At 50.5% G+C, this 22,558-nt stretch overlaps 1 protein-coding gene across 1 annotated transcript in view; it reads left to right on the top strand.

Moving 5' to 3' along the window:
* The window catches only part of LOC137344348 (uncharacterized), a 187,140-nt gene that overhangs the window by 52,343 nt on the left and 112,239 nt on the right, over positions 1–22,558 (top strand). Inside the window, exons 14-26 of the mRNA XM_068007225.1 lie at positions 6,140–6,324; positions 7,000–7,057; positions 8,298–8,482; positions 9,240–9,297; positions 11,333–11,517; positions 12,033–12,090; positions 13,551–13,735; positions 14,011–14,068; positions 17,545–17,729; positions 18,085–18,142; positions 20,318–20,502; positions 20,938–20,995; positions 21,599–21,783. Coding sequence (XP_067863326.1) covers positions 6,140–6,324; positions 7,000–7,057; positions 8,298–8,482; positions 9,240–9,297; positions 11,333–11,517; positions 12,033–12,090; positions 13,551–13,735; positions 14,011–14,068; positions 17,545–17,729; positions 18,085–18,142; positions 20,318–20,502; positions 20,938–20,995; positions 21,599–21,783 — 1,643 coding nt within the window. The remainder of the gene's footprint in view (positions 1–6,139; positions 6,325–6,999; positions 7,058–8,297; positions 8,483–9,239; positions 9,298–11,332; positions 11,518–12,032; positions 12,091–13,550; positions 13,736–14,010; positions 14,069–17,544; positions 17,730–18,084; positions 18,143–20,317; positions 20,503–20,937; positions 20,996–21,598; positions 21,784–22,558) is intronic.

The raw sequence follows: 22,558 nt of genomic DNA, 5'->3' as shown, positions 1-22,558 counted from the left end.
TGGGCAGGATACTGACTGCCAGGGACTGACTCACACTGACTGTGGATGAGAATGGGGAGGGGGGAGTGGGTGAATTAATGGCAGAATCTTTGGAACAGATTCATTGTCACCGGGGGCGGGGCACCTGGGCTGAAGGAAAATGTCCAGGAAGCAGAATTCTGTCCAAAACTGAAGGGGGAAATTTGAAGTCAGAAAGAGTGAGAGAGATGGGGAAAGAGTGAGAGAGATGGGGAAAGAGTGAGAGAGATGGGGAAAGAGTGAGAGAGATGGGGAAAGAGTGAGAGAGATAGGGAAAGATTGAGAGAGATAAGCAAAGAGTGAGAGTGATGGGGAAAGAGTGAGAGAGATGGGCAAAGAGTGAGAGAGATGGGGAAAGAGTGAGAGAGATAGGGAAAGAGTGAGAGAGATAAGCAAAGAGTGAGAGAGATGGGGAAAGAGTGATAGAGATAGGGAAAGAGTGAGAGAGATGGGGAAAGAGTGATAGAGATAGGGAAAGATTGAGAGAGATAGGGAAAGAGTGAGAGAGATAGGGAAAGATTGAGAGAGATAAGCAAAGAGTGAGAGTGATGGGGAAAGAGTGAGAGAGATGGGCAAAGAGTGAGAGAGATGGGGAAAGAGTGAGAGAGATAGGGAAAGAGTGAGAGAGATAAGCAAAGAGTGAGAGAGATGGGGAAAGAGTGAGAGAGATGGGGAAAGAGTGAGAGAGATGGGGAAAGAGTGAGAGAGATGGGGAAAGAGTGAGAGAGATGGGGAAAGAGTGAGAGAGATGGGGAAAGAGTGAGAGAGATGGGGAAAGTGTGAGAGAGATGGGGAAAGTGTGAGAGAGATGGGGAAAGAGTGAGAGAGATGGGGAAAGAGAGAGAGATGGGGAAAGAGTGAGAGAGATGGGGAAAGAGTGGGAGAGATAGGGAAAGAGTGAGAGAGATAGGGAAAGTGTGAGAGAGATAGGGAAAGAGTGAGAGAGATGGGGAAAGACTAAGAGAGATGGGGAAAGAGAGAGAGATGGGGAAAGAGTGAGAGAGATGGGGAAAGAGTGGGAGAGATAGGGAAAGAGTGAGAGAGATAGGGAAAGTGTGAGAGAGATAGGGAAAGTGTGAGAGAGATAGGGAAAGAGTGAGAGAGATGGGGAAAGAGAGAGAGATGGGGAAAGAGTGAGAGAGGTGGGGAAAGAGTGAGAGAGATGGGGAAAGAGTGAGAGAGATGGGCAAAGAGTGAGAGAGATGGGCAAAGAGTGAGAGAGATGGGCAAAGAGTGAGAGAGATGGGCAAAGAGTGAGAGAGATGGGCAAAGAGTGAGAGAGATGGGCAAAGAGTGAGAGAGATGGGCAAAGAGTGAGAGAGATGGGCAAAGAGTGAGAGAGATGGGCAAAGAGTGAGAGAGATGGGCAAAGAGTGAGAGAGATGGGCAAAGAGTGAGAGAGATGGGCAAAGAGTGAGAGAGATGGGCAAAGAGTGAGAGAGATGGGCAAAGAGTGAGAGAGATGGGCAAAGAGTGAGAGAGATGGGCAAAGAGTGAGAGAGATGGGCAAAGAGTGAGAGAGATGGGCAAAGAGTGAGAGAGATGGGCAAAGAGTGAGAGAGATGGGCAAAGAGTGAGAGAGATGGGCAAAGAGTGAGAGAGATGGGCAAAGAGTGAGAGAGATGGGCAAAGAGTGAGAGAGATGGGCAAAGAGTGAGAGAGATGGGCAAAGAGTGAGAGAGATGGGCAAAGAGTGAGAGAGATGGGCAAAGAGTGAGAGAGATGGGCAAAGAGTGAGAGAGATGGGCAAAGAGTGAGAGAGATGGGCAAAGAGTGAGAGAGATGGGCAAAGAGTGAGAGAGATGGGCAAAGAGTGAGAGAGATGGGCAAAGAGTGAGAGAGATGGGCAAAGAGTGAGAGAGATGGGCAAAGAGTGAGAGAGATGGGCAAAGAGTGAGAGAGATGGGCAAAGAGTGAGAGAGATGGGCAAAGAGTGAGAGAGATGGGCAAAGAGTGAGAGAGATGGGCAAAGAGTGAGAGAGATGGGCAAAGAGTGAGAGAGATGGGCAAAGAGTGAGAGAGATGGGCAAAGAGTGAGAGAGATGGGCAAAGAGTGAGAGAGATGGGCAAAGAGTGAGAGAGATGGGCAAAGAGTGAGAGAGATGGGCAAAGAGTGAGAGAGATGGGCAAAGAGTGAGAGAGATGGGCAAAGAGTGAGAGAGATGGGCAAAGAGTGAGAGAGATGGGCAAAGAGTGAGAGAGATGGGCAAAGAGTGAGAGAGATGGGCAAAGAGTGAGAGAGATGGGCAAAGAGTGAGAGAGATGGGCAAAGAGTGAGAGAGATGGGCAAAGAGTGAGAGAGATGGGCAAAGAGTGAGAGAGATGGGCAAAGAGTGAGAGAGATGGGCAAAGAGTGAGAGAGATGGGCAAAGAGTGAGAGAGATGGGCAAAGAGTGAGAGAGATGGGCAAAGAGTGAGAGAGATGGGCAAAGAGTGAGAGAGATGGGCAAAGAGTGAGAGAGATGGGCAAAGAGTGAGAGAGATGGGCAAAGAGTGAGAGAGATGGGCAAAGAGTGAGAGAGATGGGCAAAGAGTGAGAGAGATGGGCAAAGAGTGAGAGAGATGTGCAAAGAGTGAGAGAGATGTGCAAAGAGTGAGAGAGATGGGGAAAGAGTGAGAGAGATGGGGAAAGAGTGGGAGAGATGGGGAAAGAGTGGGAGAGAAGGGGAAAGAGTGAGAGAGATGGAGAAAGAGTGGGAGAGATGGGGAAAGAGTGGGAGAGATGGGGAAAGAGTGAGAGAGATGGTGGAAGAGTGAGAGAGATGGTGGAAGAGTGAGAGAGATGGGAAAAGAGTGAGAGAGATGGGGAAAGAGTGAGAGAGATGGGGAAAGAGTGGGAGAGATGGGGAAAGAGTGGGAGAGATGGGGAAAGAGTGGGAGAGATGGGGAAAGAGTGGGAGATATGGGGAAAGAGTGAGAGAGATGGGGAAAGAGTGGGAGAGATGGGGAAAGAGTGGGAGAGATGGGGAAAGAGTGAGAGAGATGGGAAAAGAGTGAGAGAGATGGGGAAAGAGTGAGAGAGATGGGGAAAGAGTGGGAGAGATGGGGAAAGAGTGGGAGAGATGGGGAAAGAGTGGGAGAGATGGGGAAAGAGTGGGAGATATGGGGAAAGAGTGGGAGAGATGGGGAAAGAGTGGGAGAGATGGGGAAAGAGTGGGAGAGATGGGGAAAGAGTGGGAGAGATGGGGAAAGAGTGGGAGATATGGGGAAAGAGTGAGAGAGATGGGGAAAGAGTGGGAGAGATGGGGAAAGAGTGGGAGAGATGGGAAAAGAGTGAGAGAGATGGGGAAAGAGTGAGAGAGATGGGGAAAGAGTGGGAGAGATGGGGAAAGAGTGGGAGAGATGGGGAAAGAGTGGGAGAGATGGGGAAAGAGTGGGAGATATGGGGAAAGAGTGAGAGAGATGGGGAAAGAGTGGGAGAGATGGGGAAAGAGTGGGAGAGATGGGGAAAGAGTGAGAGAGATGGGGAAAGAGTGAGAGAGATAGGGAAAGTGTGAGAGAGATGGGCAAAGAGTGAGAGTGATGGGGAAAGAATGAGTGAGAGAGATGGGGAAAGAGTGAGAGAGATGGGGAAAGAGTGGGAGTGATGGGGGAAGTGTGAGAGAGATGGGGAAAGAGTGGGAGAGATGGGGAAAGAGTGAGAGAGATGGGGAAAGAGTGAGAGAGATGGGGAAAGAGTGAGAGAGATGGGCAAAGAGTGAGAGAGATGGGAAAAGAGTGAGAGAGATGGGGAAAGAGTGAGAGAGATGGGGAAAGAGTGAGAGAGATGGGGAAAGAGTGAGAGAGATGGGGAAAGAGTGAGAGAGATGGGGAAAGAGTGGGAGAGATGGGGAAAGAGTGGGAGAGATGGGGAAAGAGTGGGAGAGATGGGGAAAGAGTGGGAGATATGGGGAAAGAGTGAGAGAGATGGGGAAAGAGTGGGAGAGATGGGGAAAGAGTGGGAGAGATGGGGAAAGAGTGAGAGAGATGGGGAAAGAGTGAGAGAGATAGGGAAAGTGTGAGAGAGATGGGCAAAGAGTGAGAGTGATGGGGAAAGAATGAGTGAGAGAGATGGGGAAAGAGTGAGAGAGATGGGGAAAGAGTGGGAGTGATGGGGGAAGTGTGAGAGAGATGGGGAAAGAGTGGGAGAGATGGGGAAAGAGTGAGAGAGATGGGGAAAGAGTGAGAGAGATGGGGAAAGAGTGAGAGAGATGGGCAAAGAGTGAGAGAGATGGGAAAAGAGTGAGAGAGATGGGGAAAGAGTGAGAGAGATGGGGAAAGAGTGAGAGAGATGGGGAAAGAGTGAGAGAGATGGGGAAAGAGTGAGAGAGATGGGGAAAGAGTGGGAGAGATGGGGAAAGAGTGGGAGAGATGGGGAAAGAGTGGGAGAGATGGGGCAAGAGTGGGAGAGATGGGGAAAGAGTGGGAGAGATGGGGAAAGAGTGGGAGAGATGGGGAAAGAGTGGGAGAGATGGGGAAAGAGTGAGAGAGATGGGGAAAGAGTGAGAGACATGGGGAAAGATTGGGAGAGATAGGCAAAGAGTGAGAGTGATGGGGAAAGAGTGAGAGAGATGGGGAAAGAATGAGCGAGATGGGGAAAGAGTGAGAGAGATGGGCAAAGAGTGAGAGTGATGGGGGAAGTGTGAGAGAGATGGGGAAAGAGTGGGAGAGATGGGGAAAGAGTGAGAGAGATGGGGAAAGAGTGAGAGAGATGGGGAAATAGTGAGAGAGATGGGGAAAGAGTGGGAGAGATAGGGAAAGAGTGAGAGAGATAGGGAAAGTGTGAGAGAGATGGGGAAAGAGTGGGAGAGATGGGGAAAGAGTGAGAGAGATAGGGAAAGTGTGAGAGAGATGGGCAAAGAGTGAGAGTGATGGGGAAAGAGTGAGAGAGATGGGGAAAGAATGAGTGAGATGGGGAAAGAGTGAGAGAGATGGGGAAAGAGTGAGAGTGATGGGGGAAGTGTGAGAGAGATGGGGAAAGAGTGGGATAGATAGGGAAAGAGTGGGAGAGATGGGGAAAGAGTGGGAGAGATGGGGAAAGAGTGGGAGAGATGGGGAAAGAGTGAGAGAGATGGGGAAAGAGTGAGAGAGATGGGGAAAGAGTGAGAGAGATGGGGAAAGAGTGAGAGAGATGGGGAAAGAGTGAGAGAGATGGGGAAAGAGTGAGAGAGATGGGGAATGAGTGAGAGAGATGTGGATCGCTTGAGAGAGGTGGGGAAAGAGTGAGTGAGATGGCGAAAGAGTGAGAGAGATAGGGAAAGAGTGAGAGAGATGGGCAAAGAGTGAGAGAGATGGGCAAAGAGTGAGAGAGATGGGAAAAGAGTGAGAGAGATGGGGAAAGAGTGAGAGAGATGGGGAAAGAGTGAGAGAGATGGGGAAAGAGTGAGAGAGATGGGGAAAGAGTGAGAGAGATGGGGAAAGAGTGAGAGAGATGGGGAAAGAGTGAGAGAGATGGGGAAAGAGTGAGAGAGATGGGGAAAGAGTGAGAGAGATGGGGAATGAGTGAGCGAGATGTGGAAAGATAGGGAGAGGTGGGGAAAGAGTGAGTGAGATGGGGAAAGAGTGAGTGAGATGGGGAAAGAGTGGGAGAGATGGGGAAAGAGTGAGAGAGATGGGCAAAGAGTGAGAGAGATGGGCAAAGAGTGAGAGAGATGGGCAAAGAGTGAGAGAGATGGGAAAAGAGTGAGAGAGATGGGGAAAAAGTGAGAGAGATGGGGAAAGAGTGAGAGAGATGGGGAAAGAGTGAGAGAGATGGGGAAAGAGTGAGAGAGATAGGGAATGAGTGAGAGAGATGTGGAAAGATTGAGAGAGGTGGGGAAAGAGTGAGTGAGATGGGGAAAGAGTGAGTGAGATGGGGAAAGAGTGAGTGAGATGGGGAAAGAGTGGGAGAGATGGGGAAAGAGTGGGAGAGATGGGGAAAGAGTGAGAGAGATGGGGAAAGAGTGAGAGACATGGGGAAAGAGTGAGAGACATGGTGAAAGGGTGAGAGAGATGGGGAAAGAGTGAGAGATATAGGGAAAGAGTGAGAGAGATGGGGAAAGAGTGAGAGAGCGAGAGGGAATTGATTTTAATACATTTTCTATGATAATTGCCTTGTCATTTATGATTGGACGAGGTCCCTTTGCTTGTCCCTCCCTCCCAGTTGGAGGCGGAGCTTGTTGCTCTGCGCAGTAAACAGGACGAGACCAGCATTGAGAACGAGAAGCTCAAACTGACCAATCAGGAGCTGGAGACGCGGCTGGAGCAGATCCAACAGGAGCTGCAGGAGGCCCAGGATCGGCTGGTGGTCCAACAGGAAGAAGCAGCTCAACGAGAGGAGAAAGATGGGTAAGTGATCCTGTACACACCCCACACACTGTGTACACAGGGAGAGTGTGAGTATACAGGCCCAGCCTCACACTGATACAGTAAGTGACCCTGTACACACCCCACACACTGTGTACACGGGGAGAGTGTGAGTATACAGGCCCAGCCTCACACTGATACAGTAAGTGACCCTGTACACACCCCACACACTGTGTACACAGGGAGAGTGTGAATATACAGGCCCAGCCTCACACTGATACAGTAAGTGACCCTGTACACACCCCACACACTGTGTACACAAGGAGAGTGTGAATATACAGGCCCAGCCTCACACTGATACAGTAAGTGACCCTGTACACACCCCACACACTGTGTACACAGGGAGAGTGTGAATATACAGGCCCAGCCTCACACTTATACAGTAAGTGACCCTTTACACACCCCACACACTGTGTACACAGGGAGAGTGTGAATATACAGGCCCAGCCTCACACTGATACAGTAAGGGCCCTGGGCTCAGTCCCAGCCCCTGGGAGTCCCTGATGGACGATAGGAACAGGGGACATGGTCTGGGATTTGGGATTGAGGTGCGGGTGAGTGAGGAAATCTAACAATAAATGTCCCCAGTAACCCTGCTCTCTGACACTGTCACTGACTGTCTCTTCCTGTCTGTCTGATCCTTTGGTTTTATTACAGAGAGAGGGATCATTCTCCCGGCAGTGAGGGGTCTCGTTCCGATGAAGCTGTTCCCCAGGTAATGAGGGATGGACACAGCAGGAAATGGGAGGAATTCAGTCACAGCCCGTGTGTGTCTGGGGGTCAGCTCTGGTACATGGACAGTACACACTGGGGGAGCAGTGAGGGTTCATGTACCATCACTGGGCTCAGACAGTGGGCAGGATACTGACTGCCAGGGACTGACTCACACTGACTGTGGATGAGAATGGGGAGGGGGGAGTGGGTGAATTAATGGCAGAATCTTCAGAACAGATTCACTGTCACCAGCGGGGGGGGCACCTGGGCTGAAGGAAAATGTCCAGGAAGCAGAATTCTGTCCAATCCTGAAGGGGGAAATTTGAAGTCAGAAAGAGTGAGAGAGATGGGGAAAGAGTGAGAGAGATGGGGAAAGAGTGAGAGAGATGGGGAAAGAGTGAGAGAGATTGGGAAAGAGTGAGAGAGATGGGGAAAGAGTGAGAGAGATGGGGAAAGAGTGAGAGAGATGGGGAAAGAGTGAGAGAGATGGGGAAAGAGTGAGAGAGATGGGGAAAGAGTGAGAGAGATGGGGAAAGAGTGAGAGAGATGGGGAAAGAGTGAGAGAGATGGGGAAAGGGTGAGAGAGATGGGGAATGAGTGAGCGAGATGTGGAAAGATAGGGAGAGGTGGGGAAAGAGTGAGTGAGATGGGGAAAGAGTGAGTGAGATGGGGAAAGAGTGGGAGAGATGGGGAAAGAGTGAGAGAGATGGGCAAAGAGTGAGAGAGATGGGCAAAGAGTGAGAGAGATGGGCAAAGAGTGAGAGAGATGGGAAAAGAGTGAGAGAGATGGGGAAAAAGTGAGAGAGATGGGGAAAGAGTGAGAGAGATGGGGAAAGAGTGAGAGAGATGGGGAAAGAGTGAGAGAGATAGGGAATGAGTGAGAGAGATGTGGAAAGATTGAGAGAGGTGGGGAAAGAGTGAGTGAGATGGGGAAAGAGTGAGTGAGATGGGGAAAGAGTGAGTGAGATGGGGAAAGAGTGGGAGAGATGGGGAAAGAGTGGGAGAGATGGGGAAAGAGTGAGAGAGATGGGGAAAGAGTGAGAGACATGGGGAAAGAGTGAGAGACATGGTGAAAGGGTGAGAGAGATGGGGAAAGAGTGAGAGATATAGGGAAAGAGTGAGAGAGATGGGGAAAGAGTGAGAGAGAGAGGGAGAGGGAATTGATTTTAATACTTTTTATATGATCATTGCCTTATCATTTGTGATTGGACGAGGTCCCTTTGCTTGTCCCTCCCTCCCAGTTGGAGGCGGAGCTTGTTGCTCTGCGCAGTAAACAGGACGAGACCAGCATTGAGAACGAGAAGCTCAAACTGACCAATCATGAGCTGGAGACGCGGCTGGAGCAGATCCAACAGGAGCTGCAGGAGGCCCAGGATCGGCTGGTGGTCCAACAGGAAGAAGCAGCTCAACGAGAGGAGAAAGATGGGTAAGTGACCCTGTACACACCCCACACGCTGTGTACACAGGGAGAGTGTGAGTATACAGGCTCAGCCTCCCACTGATACAGTAAGTGACCCTGTACACACCCCACACACTGTGTACACGGGGAGAGTGTGAGTATACAGGCCCAGCCTCACACTGATACAGTAAGTGACCCTGTACACACCCCACACACTGTGTACACAGGGAGAGTATGAGTATACAGGGCCCAGTCTCACACTGATACAGTAAGTGACCCTGTACACACCCCACACACTGTGTACACGGGGAGAGTGTGAGTATACAGGCCCAGCCTCACACTGATACAGTAAGTGACCCTGTACACACCCCACACACTGTGTACACAGGGAGAGTATGAGTATACAGGGCCCAGCCTCACACTGATACAGTAAGTGACCCTGTACACACCTCACACACTGTGTACACAGGGAGAGTGTGAGTATACAGGCCCAGCCTCACACTGATACAGTAAGTGACCCTGTACACACCCCACACACTGTGTACACAGGGAGAGTGTGAGTTTTCAGGCCCAGCCTCACACTGATACAGTAAGGGCCTTGGGCTCAGTCCCAGACCCTTGGAGTCCCTGATGGACGATAGGAACAGGGGACATGGTCTGGGATTTGGGATTGAGGTGAGGGTGAGTGAGGAAATCTAACAATAAATGTCCCCAGTAACCCTGCTCTCTGACACTGTCACTGACTGTCTCTTCCTGTCTGTCTGATCCTTTGGTTTTATTACAGAGAGAGGGATCATTCTCCCGGCAGTGAGGGGTCTCGTTCCGATGAAGCTGTTCCCCAGGTAATGAGGGATGGACACAGCAGGAAATGGGGGGAATTCAGTCACAGCCCGTGTGTGTCTGGGGGTCAGCTCTGGTACATGGACAGGACACACTGGGGGAGCAGTGAGGGTTCATGTACCATCACTGGGCTCAGACAGTGGGCAGGAGACTGACTGCCAGGGACTGACTCACACTGACTGTGGATGAGAATGGGGAGGGGGGAGTGGGTGAATTAATGGCAGAATCTTCGGAACAGATTCATTGTCACCGGGGGGGGGGCACCTGGGCTGAAGGAAAATGTCCAGGAAGCAGAATTCTGTCCAAAACTGAAGGGGGAAATTTGAAGTCAGAAAGAGTGAGAGAGATGGGGAAAGAGTGAGAGAGATGGGGAAAGAGTGAGAGAGATGGGGAAAGAGTGAGAGAGATGGGGAAAGAGTGAGAGAGATGGGGAAAGAGTGAGAGAGATGGGGAAAGAGTGAGAGAGATGGGGAAAGAGTGAGAGAGATGGGAAAAGAGTGAGAGTGATGGGGAAAGAGTGAGAGTGATGGGGAAAGAGTGAGAGTGATGGGGAAAGAGTGATAGAGATAGGGAAAGAGTGAGAGAGATGGGGAAAGAGTGAGAGTGATGGGGAAAGAGTGAGAGAGATGGGCAAAGAGTGAGAGAGATGGGCAAAGAGTGAGAGAGATGGGCAAAGAGTGAGAGAGATAGGGAAAGAGTGAGAGAGATAGGGAAAGAGTGAGAGAGATAGGGAAAGAGTGAGAGAGATAGGGAAAGAGTGAGAGAGATAAGCAAAGAGTGAGAGAGATGGGGAAAGAGTGGGAGAGATAGGGAAAGAGTGGGAGAGATGGGGAAAGAGTAAGAGAGATGGGGAAAGAGTGAGAGAGATGGGGAAAGAGTGAGAGAGATGGGGAAAGAGTGAGAGAGATGGGGAAAGAGTGAGAGAGATGGGGAAAGTGTGAGAGAGATAGGGAAAGAGTGAGAGAGATGGGGAAAGAGAGAGAGATGGGGAAAGAGTTAGAGAGATGGGCAAAGAGTGGGAGAGATAGGGAAAGAGTGAGAGAGATGGGCAAAGAGTGAGAGAAATGGGCAAAGAGTGAGTGAGATGGACAAAGAGTGAGAGAGATGGGCAAAGAGTGAGAGAGATGGGCAAAGAGTGAGAGAGATGGGCAAAGAGTGAGAGAGATGGGGAAAGAGTGAGAGAGATGGGGAAAGAGTGAGAGAGATGGGCAAAGAGTGAGAGAGATGGGCAAAGAGTGAGAGAGATGGGCAAAGAGTGAGAGAGATGGGCAAAGAGTGAGAGAGATGGGCAAAGAGTGAGAGAGATGGGCAAAGAGTGAGAGAGATGGGGAAAGAGTGAGAGAGATGGGGAAAGAGTGGGAGAGATGGGGAAAGAGTGAGAGAGATGGGGAAAGAGTGAGAGAGATGGTGAAAGAGTGAGAGAGATGGAGAAAGAGTGAGAGAGATGGGGAAAAAGTGGGAGAGATAGGGAAAGAGTGAGAGAGATAGGGAAAGTGTGAGAGAGATAGGGAAAGAGTGAGAGAGATGGGGAAAGAGAGAGAGATGGGGAAAGCGTGAGAGAGATCGGGAAAGAGTGAGAGAGATGGGCAAAGAGTAAGAGAGATGGGCAAAGAGTGAGAGAGATGGGCAAAGAGTGAGAGAGATGGGCAAAGAGTGAGAGAGATGGGGAAAGAGTGTGAGAGATGGGGAAAGAGTGAGTGAGATGGGGAAAGAGTGAGAGAGGTGGGGAAAGAGTGGGAGAGATGGTGAAAGAGTGAGAGAGATGGGGAAAGAGTGGGAGAGATGGGGAAAGAGTGGGAGAGATGGGGAAAGAGTGAGTGAGATGGGGAAAGAGTGAGTGAGATGGGGAAAGAGCGAGTGAGATGGGGAAAGAGCGAGTGAGATGGGGAAAGTGTGAGTGAGATGGGGAAAGAGTGAGAGAGATGGGGAAAGAGTGAGAGAGAGAGGGAGAGGTAATTGATTTTAATACTTTTTATATGATCATTGCCTTATCATTTATGATTGGACGAGGTCCCTTTGCTTGTCCCTCCCTCCCAGTTGGAGGCGGAGCTTGTTGCTCTGCGCAGTAAACAGGACGAGACAAGCACAGAGAACGAGAAGCTCAAACTGACCAATCAGGAGCTGGAGACGCGGCTGGAGCAGATCCAACAGGAGCTGCAGGAGGCCCAGGATCGGCTGGTGGTCCAAAAGGAAGAAGCAGCTCAACGAGAGGAGAATGATGGGTAAGTGATCCTGTACACACCCCACACACTGTGTACACAGGGAGAGTGTGAGTATACAGGCCCAGCCTCACACTGATACAGTAAGTGACCCTGTACACACCCCACACACTGTGTACACAGGGAGAGTGTGAATATACAGGCCCAGCCTCACACTGATACAGTAAGTGACCCTGTACACACCCCACACACTGTGTACACAGGGAGAGTGTGAATATACAGGCCCAGCCTCACACTGATACAGTAAGTGACCCTGTACACACCCCACACACTGTGTACACAGGGAGAGTGTGAATACACAGGCTCAGCCTCACACTGATACAGTAAGGGCCTTGGGCTCAGTCCCAGACCCTTGGAGTCCCTGATGGACGATAGGAACAGGGGACATGGTCTGGGATTTGGGATTGAGGTGAGGGTGAGTGAGGAAATCTAACAATAAATGTCCCCAGTAACCCTGCTCTCTGACACTGTCACTGACTGTCTCTTCCTGTCTGTCTGATCCTTTGGTTTTATTACAGAGAGAGGGATCATTCTCCCGGCAGTGAGGGGTCTCGTTCCGATGAAGCTGTTCCCCAGGTAATGAGGGATGGACACAGCAGGAAATGGGGGGAATTCAGTGACAGCCCGTGTGTGTCTGGGGGTCAGCTCTGGTACATGGACAGTACACACTGGGGGAGCAGTGAGGGTTCATGTACCATCACGGGGCTCAGACAGTGGGCAGGAGACTGACTGCCAGGGACTGACTCACACTGACTGTGGATGAGAATGGGGAGGGGGGAGTGGGTGAATTAATGGCAGAATCTTCGGAAAAGATTCACTGTCACCGGGTTGGGGGGGACCTGGGCTGAAGGAAAATGTCCAGGAAGCAGAATTCTGTCCTATCCTGAAGGGGGAAATTTGAAGTCAGAAAGAGTGAGAGAGATGGGGAAAGAGTGAGAGAGATGGGGAAAGATTGAGAGAGATGGGGAAAGAGTGAGAGAGATGGGGAAAGAGTGAGAGAGATGGGGATAGAGTGAGAGAGATGGGGAAAGAGTGAGAGAGATAGGGAAAGATTGAGAGAGATATGCAAAGAGTGAGAGTGATGGATAAAGAGTGAGAGAGATGGGTAAAGAGTGAGAGAGGTGGGTAAAGAGTGAGAGTGATGGGGAAAGAGTGAGAGTGATGGGGAAAGAGTAAGAGAGATAGGGAAAGAGTGAGAGAGATAGGCAAAGAGTGAGAGAGATAGGGAAAGAGTGAGAGAGATAGGGAAAGAGTGAGAGAGATAAGCAAAGAGTGAGAGTGATGGGGAAAGAGTGAGAGTGATGGGGAAAGAGTGAGAGAGATGGGGAAAGAGTGAGAGAGATGGGGAAAGAGTGAGAGAGATAAGCAAAGAGTGAGAGTGATGGGGAAAGAGTGAGAGTGATGGGGAAAGAGTGAGAGAGATGGGGAAAGAGTGAGAGAGATGGGGAAAGAGTGAGAGAGATAGGCAAAGAGTGAGAGAGATGGGCAAAGAGTGAGAGAGATGGGCAAAGAGTGAGAGAGATGGGCAAAGAGTGAGAGAGATGGGGAAAGAGTGAGAGAGATGGGGAAAGAGCGAGAGAGATGGGGAAAGAGCGAGAGAGATGGGGGAAGAGTGAGTGAGATGGGGAAAGAGTGAGTGAGATGGGGAAAGAGTGAGTGAGATGGGGAAAGAGTGAGTGAGATGGGGAAAGAGTGAGAGAGATGGGGAAAGAGTGAGAGAGATGGGGAAAGAGTGAGAGAGATGGGGAAAGAGTGAGAGAGATGGGGAAAGAGTGAGAGAGATGGGGAAAGAGTGAGAGAGATGGGGAAAGAGTGAGAGAGATGGGGAAAGAGTGAGAGAGATGGGGAAAGAGTGAGAGAGATGGGGAAAGAGTGAGAGAGATGGGGAAAGAGTGAGAGAGATGGGGAAAGAGTGAGAGAGATGGGGAAAGAGTGAGAGACAGAGCGAGAGGGATTTGATTTTAATACATTTTCTATGATAATTGCCTTATCATTTATGATTGGACGAGGTCCCTTTGCTTGTCCCTCCCTCCCAGTTGGAGGCGGAGCTTGTTGCTCTGCGCAGTAAACAGGACGAGACCAGCATTGAGAACGAGAAGCTCAAACTGACCAATCAGGAGCTGGAGACGCGGCTGGAGCAGATCCAACAGGAGCTGCAGGAGGCCCAGGATCGGCTGGTGGTCCAACAAGAAGAAGAAGCTCAACGAGAGGAGAAAGATGGGTAAGTGACCCTGTACACACCCCACATGCTGTGTTTACAGGGAGAGTGTGAATATACAGGCCCAGCCTCACACTGATACAGTAAGGGCCTTGGGCTCAGTCCCAGCCCCTGCGAGTCCCTGATGGACGATAGGAACAGGGGACATGGTCTGGGATTTTGGATTGAGGTGCGGGTGAGTGAGGAAATCTAACAATAACTGTCCCCAGTATCCCTGCTCTCCCACACTGTCACTGACTGTCTCTTCCTGTCTGTCTGATCCTTTGGTTTTATTACAGAGAGAGGGATCATTCTCCCGGCAGTGAGGGGTCTCGTTCCGATGAAGCTGTTCCCCAGGTAATGAGGGATGGACACAGCAGGAAATGGGGGCAATTCAGTCACAGCCCGTGTGTGTCTGGGGGTCAGCTCTGGTACATGGACAGTACACACTGGGGAAGCAGTGAGGGTTCATGTCCCATCACTGGGCTCAGACAGTGGGCAGGAGACTGACTGCCAGGGACTGACTCACACTGACTGTGAATGAGAATGGGGAGGGGGGAGTGGGTGAATTAATGGCAGAATCTTTGGAACAGATTCACTGTCACCGGGATGGGGGGGCACCTGGGCTGAAGGAAAATGTCCAGGAAGCAGAATTCTGTCCTATCCTGAAGGGGGAAATTTGAAATCAGAAAGAGTGAGAGAGATCGGGAAAGAGTGAGAGAGATGGGGAAAGAGTGAGAGAGATAGGGAAAGAGTGAGAGTGATGGGGAAAGAGTGAAAGTGATGGGGAAAGAGTGAGAGTGATGGGGAAAGAGTGAGAGAGATAGGGAAAGAGTGGGAGAAATAGGGAAAGAGTGAGAGAGATAGGGAAAGTGTGAGAGAGATAGGGAAAGAGTGAGAGAGATGGGGAAAGAGTGAGAGAGATGGGGAATGAGTGAGAGAGATGGGCAAAGAGTGAGAGAGATGGGCAAAGAGTGAGAGAGATGGGGAAAGAGTGAGAGTGATGGGGATAGAGTGAGAGAGATAGGAAAGAGTGAGAGAGATAGGGTAAGAGTGAGAGAGATAGGGAAAGAGTGAGAGAGATAGGGAAAGAGTGAGAGTGATGGGGAACGAGTGAGAGAGATTGGGAAAGAGTGAGAGAGATAGGCAACGAGTGAGAGAGATTGGCAAAGAGTGAGAGAGATAGGGAAAGAGTGAGAGAGATGGGGAAAGAGTGAGAGAGATGGGGAAAGAGTGGGAGAGATCGGGAAAGAGTGAGAGAGATCGGGAAAGAGTGAGAGTGATGGGGAACGAGTGAGAGAGATAGGGAAAGAGTGAGAGAGATAGGCAACGAGTGAGAGAGATAGGCAAAGAGTGAGAGAGATAGGGAAAGAGTGAGAGAGATGGGGAAAGAGTGAGAGAGATGGGGAAAAAGTGAGAGAGATGGGGAAAGAGTGGGAGAGATCGGGAAAGTGTGAGAGAGATCGGGAAAGTGTGAAGAGATGGCGAAAGAGTGAGAGAGATAGGCAAAGAGTGAGAGTGATAGGCAAAGAGTAAGAGAGATGGGCAAAGAGTAAGAGAGATGGGCAAAGTGTGAGAGAGATGGGCAAAGAGTGAGAGAGATGGGCAAAGAGTGAGAGAGATGGGGAAAGAGTGAGAGAGATGGGGAAAGAGTGAGAGAGATGGGGAAAGAGTGGGAGAGATCGGGAAAGAGTGAGAGAGATCGGGAAAGAGTGAGAGTGATGGGGAACGAGTGAGAGACATAGGGAAAGAGTGAGAGAGATAGGCAACGAGTGAGAGAGATAGGCAAAGAGTGAGAGAGATAGGGAAAGAGTGAGAGAGATGGGGAAAGAGTGAGAGAGATGGGGAAAAAGTGAGAGAGATGGGGAAAGAGTGGGAGAGATCGGGAAAGTGTGAGAGAGATAGGGAAAGTGTGAAGAGATGGCGAAAGAGTGAGAGAGATAGGCAAAGAGTGAGAGTGATAGGCAAAGAGTAAGAGAGATGGCCAAAGAGTAAGAGAGATGGGCAAAGTGTGAGAGAGATGGGCAAAGAGTGAGAGAGATGGGCAAAGAGTGAGAGAGATGGGCAAAGAGTGAGAGAGATGGGCAAAGAGTGAGAGAGATGGGGAAAGAGTGAGAGAGATGGGGAAAGAGTGAGAGAGATGGGGAAAGAGTGAGAGAGATGGGGAAAGAGTGAGAGAGATGGGGAAAGAGTGAGAGAGATGGGGAAAGAGTGAGAGAGATGGGGAAAGAGTGAGAGAGATTGGGAAAGAGTGAGAGAGATGGGGAAAGAGTAAGAGAGATGGGGAAAGATTGAGAGAGATAAGCAAAGAGTGTGAGTGATAGGGAAAGAGTGAGAATGATGGGGAACGAGTGAGAGAGATAGGGAAAGAGTGAGAGAGATAAGCAAAGAGTGAGAGTGATGGGGAAAGAGTGAGAGAGATGAGTGAAGAGTGGGAGAGATCGGGAAAGAGTGAGAGAGATGGGGAAAGAATGAGAGAGATGGGGAAAGAGTGAGAGAGATGGGGAAAGAGTGAGAGAGATCGGGAAAGAGTGAGAGAGATGGGGAAAGAGTGAGAGAGATGGGGAAAGAGTGGGAGAGATAGGGAAAGAGTGAGAGAGATCGGGAAAGAGTGAGAGAGATGGGGAAAGAGTGAGAGAGATAGGCAAAGAGTGAGAGTAATGGGGAATGAGTGAGAGAGATGGGCAAAGAGTGAGAGAGATGGGCAAAGAGTAAGAGAGATGGGGAAAGAGTGAGAGAGATGGGGGAAGAGTGAGTGAGATGGGGAAAGAGTGAGAGAGATGGGGAAAGAGTGAGAGAGATGGGGAAAGAGTGAGAGAGATGGGGAAAGAGTGAGAGAGATAGGCAAAGTGTGAGAGAGATGGGGAAAGAGTGAGAGAGATAAGCAAAGAGTGAGAGTGATGGGGAAAGAGTGAGAGAGATCGGGAAAGAGTGGGAGAAATAGGGAAAGAGTGAGAGAGGTGGGGAAAGAGTGAGAGAGATGGGGAAAGAGTGAGAGAGATGGGGAAAGATTGGGAGAAATAGGGAAAGAGTGAGAGAGATGGGGAAAGAGTGAGAGAGATAGGGAAAGAGTGAGAGAGATAGGGAAAGAGTGAGAGAGATGGGGAAAGAGTGAGAGAGATGGGGAAAGAGTGAGAGAGATGGGGAAAGAGTGAGAGAGATAGGCAAAGAGTGAGAGAGATGGGGAAAGAGTGAGAGAGATAAGCAAAGAGTGAAAGTGATGAGGAAAGAGTGAGAGTGATGGGGAAAGAGTGAGAGAGATAGGGAAAGAGTGGGAGAAATAGGGAAAGAATGAGAGAGATGGGGAAAGAGTGAGAGAGATGGGGAAAGAGTGAGAGAGATGGGGAAAGAGTGGGAGAGATAGGGAAAGTGTGAGAGAGATAGGGAAAGTGTGAGAGAGATAGGGAAAGAGTGAGAGAGATGGGGAAAGAGTGAGAGAGATAGGCAAAGAGTGAGAGTGATGGGGAATGAGTGAGAGAGATGGACAAAGAGAGAGAGAGATGGACAAAGAGAGAGAGAGATGGGCAAAGAGGAAGAGAGATGGGGAAAGAGTGAGAGAGATGGGCAAAGAGTGAGAGAGATGGGCAAAGAGTGAGAGAGATGGGGAAAGAGTGAGAGAGATGGGCAAAGAGTGAGAGAGATGGGGAAAGAGTGAGTCAGATGGGGAAAGAGTGGGAGAGATGGGGAAAGATTGAGTCAGATGGGGAAAGAGTGAGAGATGGGTAAAGAGTGAGAGAGAGAGGGAGAGGGAATTGATTTTAATACATTTTCTATGATAATTGCCTTATCATTTATGATTGGACGAGGTCCCTTTGCTTGTCCCTCCCTCCCAGTTGGAGGCGGAGCTTGTTGCTCTGCGCAGTAAACAGGACGAGACCAGCACTGAGAACGAGAAGTTCAAACTGACCAATCAGGAGCTGGAGACGCGGCTGGAGCAGATCCAACAGGAGCTGCAGGAGGCCCAGGATCGGCTGGTGGTCCAACAGGAAGAAGCAGCTCAACGAGAGGAGAAAGATGGGTAAGTGACCCTGTACACACCCCACACGCTGTGTACACAGGGAGAGTGTGAGTATACAGGCCCAGCCCCACACTGATACAGTAAGTGACCCTGTACACACCCCACACGCTGTGTACACAGGGAGAGTGTGAGTTTTCAGGCCCAGCCTCACACTGATACAGTAAGGGACCTGGGCTCAGTCCCAGCCCCTTGGAGTCCCTGATGGACGATAGGAACAGGGGACATGGTCTGGGATTTGGGATTGAGGTGCGGGTGAGTGAGGAAATCTAACAATAAATGACCCCAGTAACCCTGCTCTCTGACACTGTCACTGACTGTCTCTTCCTGTCTGTCTGATCCTTTGGTTTTATTACAGAGAGAGGGATCATTCTCCCGGCAGTGAGGGGTCTCGTTCCGATGAAGCTGTTCCCCAGGTAATGAGGGATGGACACAGCAGGAAATGGGGGCAATTCAGTCACAGCCCGTGTGTGTCTGGGGGTCAGCTCTGGTACATGGACAGTACACACTGGGGGAGCAGTGAGGGTTAATGTACCATCACGGGGCTCAGACAGTGGGCAGGAGACCGACTGCCAGGGACTGACTCACACTGACTGTGGATGAGAATGGGGAGGTGGGAGTGGGTGAATTAATGGCAGAATCTTTGGAACAGATTCACTGTCACCAGCGGGGGGGGCACCTGGGCTGAAGGAAAATGTCCAGGAAGCAGAATTCTGTCCTATCCTGAAGGGGGAAATTTGAAATCAGAAAGAGTGAGAGAGATGGGGAAAGAGTGAGAGAGATGGGGAAAGAGTGAGAGAGATGGGGAAAGAGTGAGAGAGATAGGCAAAGAGTGAGAGAGATGGGGAAAGAGTGAGAGAGATAAGCAAAGAGTGAGAGTGATGGGGAAAGAGTGAGAGTGATGGGGAAAGAGTGAGAGTGATGGGGAAAGAGTGAGAGAGATTGGGAAAGTGTTGGAGAGATTGGGAAAGAGTGAGAGAGATAGGGAAAGAGTGAGAGAGATGGGGAAAGAGTGAGAGAGATGGGGAAAGAGTGAGAGAGATGGGGAAAGAGTGAGAGAGATCGGGAAAGAGTGAGAGAGATGGGGAAAGAGTGAGAGAGATGGGGAAAGAGTGGGAGAGATAGGGAAAGAGTGAGAGAGATGGGGAAAGAGTGGGAGAGATAGGCAAAGAGTGAGAGTGATGGGGAAAGAGTGAGAGAGATGGGGAAAGAATGAGCGAGATGGGGAAAGAGTGAGAGAGATGGGCAAAGAGTGAGAGTGATGGGGGAAGTGTGAGAGAGATGGGGAAAGAGTGGGAGAGATGGGGAAAGAGTGAGAGAGATGGGGAAAGAGTGAGAGAGATGGGGAAAGAGTGAGAGAGAAGGTGGAAAGAGTGGGAGAGATAGGGAAAGAGTGAGAGAGATAGGGAAAGTGTGAGAGAGATGGGGAAAGAGTGGGAGAGATGGGGAAAGAGTGAGAGAGATAGGGAAAGTGTGAGAGAGATGGGCAAAGAGTGAGAGTGATGGGGAAAGAGTGAGAGAGATGGGGAAAGAATGAGTGAGATGGGGAAAGAGTGAGAGAGATGGGGAAAGAGTGAGAGTGATGGGGGAAGTGTGAGAGAGATGGGGAAAGAGTGGGAGAGATGGGGAAAGAGTGAGAGAGATGGGGAAAGAGTGAGAGAGATGGGGAAAGAGTGAGAGAGATGGGGAATGAGTGAGAGAGATGTGGATAGATTGAGAGAGTTGTGGAAAGAGTGAGTGAGATGGGGAAAGAGTGGGAGAGATGGGGAAAGAGTGAGAGAGAGAGGGAAAGAGTGAGAGAGATGAGCAAAGAGTGAGAGAGATGGGAAAAGAGTGAGAGAAATGGGGAAAGAGTGAGAGAGATGGGGAAAGAGTGAGAGAGATGGGGAAAGGGTGAGAGAGATGGGGAATGAGTGAGCGAGATGTGGAAAGATAGGGAGAGGTGGGGAAAGAGTGAGTGAGATGGGGAAAGAGTGAGTGAGATGGGGAAAGAGTGGGAGAGATGGGGAAAGAGTGGGAGAGATGGGGAAAGAGTGAGAGAGATGGGCAAAGAGTGAGACAGATGGGCAAAGAGTGAGAGAGATGGGAAAAGAGTGAGAGAGATGGGGAAAGAGTGAGAGAGATGGGGAAAGAGTGAGAGAGATGGGGAAAGAGTGAGAGAGATGGGGAAAGAGTGAGAGAGATAGGGAATGAGTGAGAGAGATGTGGAAAGATTGAGAGAGGTGGGGAAAGAGTGAGTGAGATGTGGAAAGAGTGAGTGAGATGGGGAGAGTGGGAGAGATGGGGAAAGAGTGGGAGAGATGGGGAAAGAGTGGGAGAGATGGGGAAAGAGTGGGAGAGATGGGGAAAGAGTGAGAGAGATGGGGAAAGAGTCAGAGAGATGGGGAAAGAGTGAGAGAGATGGGGAAAGAGTGAGCGAGATGGGGAAAGAGTGAGCGAGATGGGGAAAGAGTGAGAGATATAGGGAAAGAGTGAGAGAGATGGGGAAAGAGTGAGAGAGCGAGAGGGAATTGATTTTAATACATTTTCTATGATAATTGCCTTATCATTTATGATTGGACGAGGTCCCTTTGCTTGTCCCTCCCTCCCAGTTGGAGGCGGAGCTTGTTGCTCTGCGCAGTAAACAGGACGAGACCAGCATTGAGAACGAGAAGCTCAAACTGACCAATCAGGAGCTGGAGACGCGGCTGGAGCAGATCCAACAGGAGCTGCAGGAGGCCCAGGATCGGCTGGTGGTCCAACAGGAAGAAGCAGCTCAACGAGAGGAGAATGATGGGTAAGTGACCCTGTACACACCCCACACGCTGTGTACACAGGGAGAGTGTGAGTATACAGGCCCAGTCTCACACTGATACAGTAAGTGACCCTGTACACACCCCACACACTGTGTACACAGGGAGAGTGTGAGTATACAGGCCCAGTCTCACACTGATACAGTAAGTGACCCTGTACACACCCCACACACTGTGTACACGGGGAGAGTGTGAGTATACAGGCCCAGCCTCACACTGATACAGTAAGGGCCCTGGGCTCAGTCCCAGCCGCTGGGAGTCCCTGATGGACGATAGGAACAGGGGACATGGTCTGGGATTTGGGATTGAGGTGCGGGTGAGTGAGGAAATCTAACAATAAATGTCCCCAGTAACCCTGCTCTCTGACACTGTCACTGACTGTCTCTTCCTGTCTGTCTGATCCTTTGGTTTTATTACAGAGAGAGGGATCATTCTCCCGGCAGTGAGGGGTCTCGTTCCGATGAAGCTGTTCCCCAGGTAATGAGGGATGGACACAGCAGGAAATGGGAGGAATTCAGTCACAGCCCGTGTGTGTCTGGGGGTCAGCTCTGGTACATGGACAGTACACACTGGGGGAGCAGTGAGGGTTCATGTACCATCACTGGGCTCAGACAGTGGGCAGGAGACTGACTGCCAGGGACTGACTCACACTGACTGTGGATGAGAATGGGGAGGGGGGAGTGGGTGAATTAATGGCAGAATCTTCAGAACAGATTCACTGTCACCGGGGGCGGGGGGCACCTGGGCTGAAGGAAAATGTCCAGGAAGCAGAATTCTGTCCTATCCTGAAGGGAGAAATTTGAAGTCAGAAAGAGTGAGAGAGATGGGGAAAGAGTGAGAGAGATGGGGAAAGAGTGAGAGAGATGGGGAAAGAGTGAGAGAGATGGGGAAAGAGTGAGAGAGATGGGGAAAGAGTGAGAGAGATGGGGAAAGACTGAGTGAGATCGGGAAAGAGATAAACACTGAGAGAGATAAAGACTGAGAGAGAGAGAGAGGGAAATGGTTTAAATACTTTTTATATGATAATTGCATTTTCATTAGTGATTGGACGAGGTCCCTTTGCTTGTCCCTCCCTCCCAGTTGGAGGCGGAGCTTGTTGCTCTGCGCAGTAAACAGGACGAGACCAGCACTGAGAACGAGAAGCTCAAACTGACCAATCGGGAGCTGGAGACGCGGCTGGAGCAGATCCAACAGGAGCTGCAGGGGGCCCAGGATCGGCTGGTGGTCCAACAGGAAGAAGCAGCTCAACGAGAGGAGAAAGATGGGTAAGTGATCCTGTACACACCCCACACACTGTGTACACAGGGAGAGTGTGAGTATACAGGCCCAGCCTCACACTGATACAGTAAGTGACCCTGTACACACCCCACACACTGTGTACACAGGGAGAGTGTGAATATACAGGCCCAGCCTCACACTGATACAGTAAGTGACCCTGTACACACCCCACACACTGTGTACACAGGGAGAGTGTGAATATACAGGCCCAGCCTCACACTGATACAGTAAGTGACCCTGTACACACCCCACACACTGTGTACACAGGGAGAGTGTGAGTATACAGGCCCAGCCTCACACTGATACAGTACGTGACCCTGTACACACCCCACACACTGTGTACACAGGGAGAGTGTGAATATACAGGCCCAGCCTCACACTGATACAGTAAGTGACCCTGTACACACCCCACACACTGTGTACACAGGGAGAGTGAGTATACAGGCCCAGCCTCACACTGATACAGTACGTGACCCTGTACACACCCCACACACTGTGTACACAGGGAGAGTGTGAGTATACAGGCCCAGCCTCACACTGATACAGTACGTGACCCTGTACACACCCCACACACTGTGTACACAGGGAGAGTGTGAGTATACAGGCCCAGCCTCACACTGATACAGTAAGGGCCCTGGGCTCAGTCCCAGCCCCTGGATGTCCCTGATGGACGATAGGAACAGGGGACATGGTCTTGGATTTGGGATTGAGGTGCGGGTGAGTGAGGAAATCTAACAATAAATGTCCCCAGTAACCCTGCTC

The sequence above is a fragment of the Heptranchias perlo genome, chromosome 27, assembly GCF_035084215.1.
Source record: "Heptranchias perlo isolate sHepPer1 chromosome 27, sHepPer1.hap1, whole genome shotgun sequence".
Lineage (NCBI taxonomy): Eukaryota > Metazoa > Chordata > Chondrichthyes > Hexanchiformes > Hexanchidae > Heptranchias > Heptranchias perlo.
This window is presented reverse-complemented; position numbering and strand designations above follow the sequence as displayed.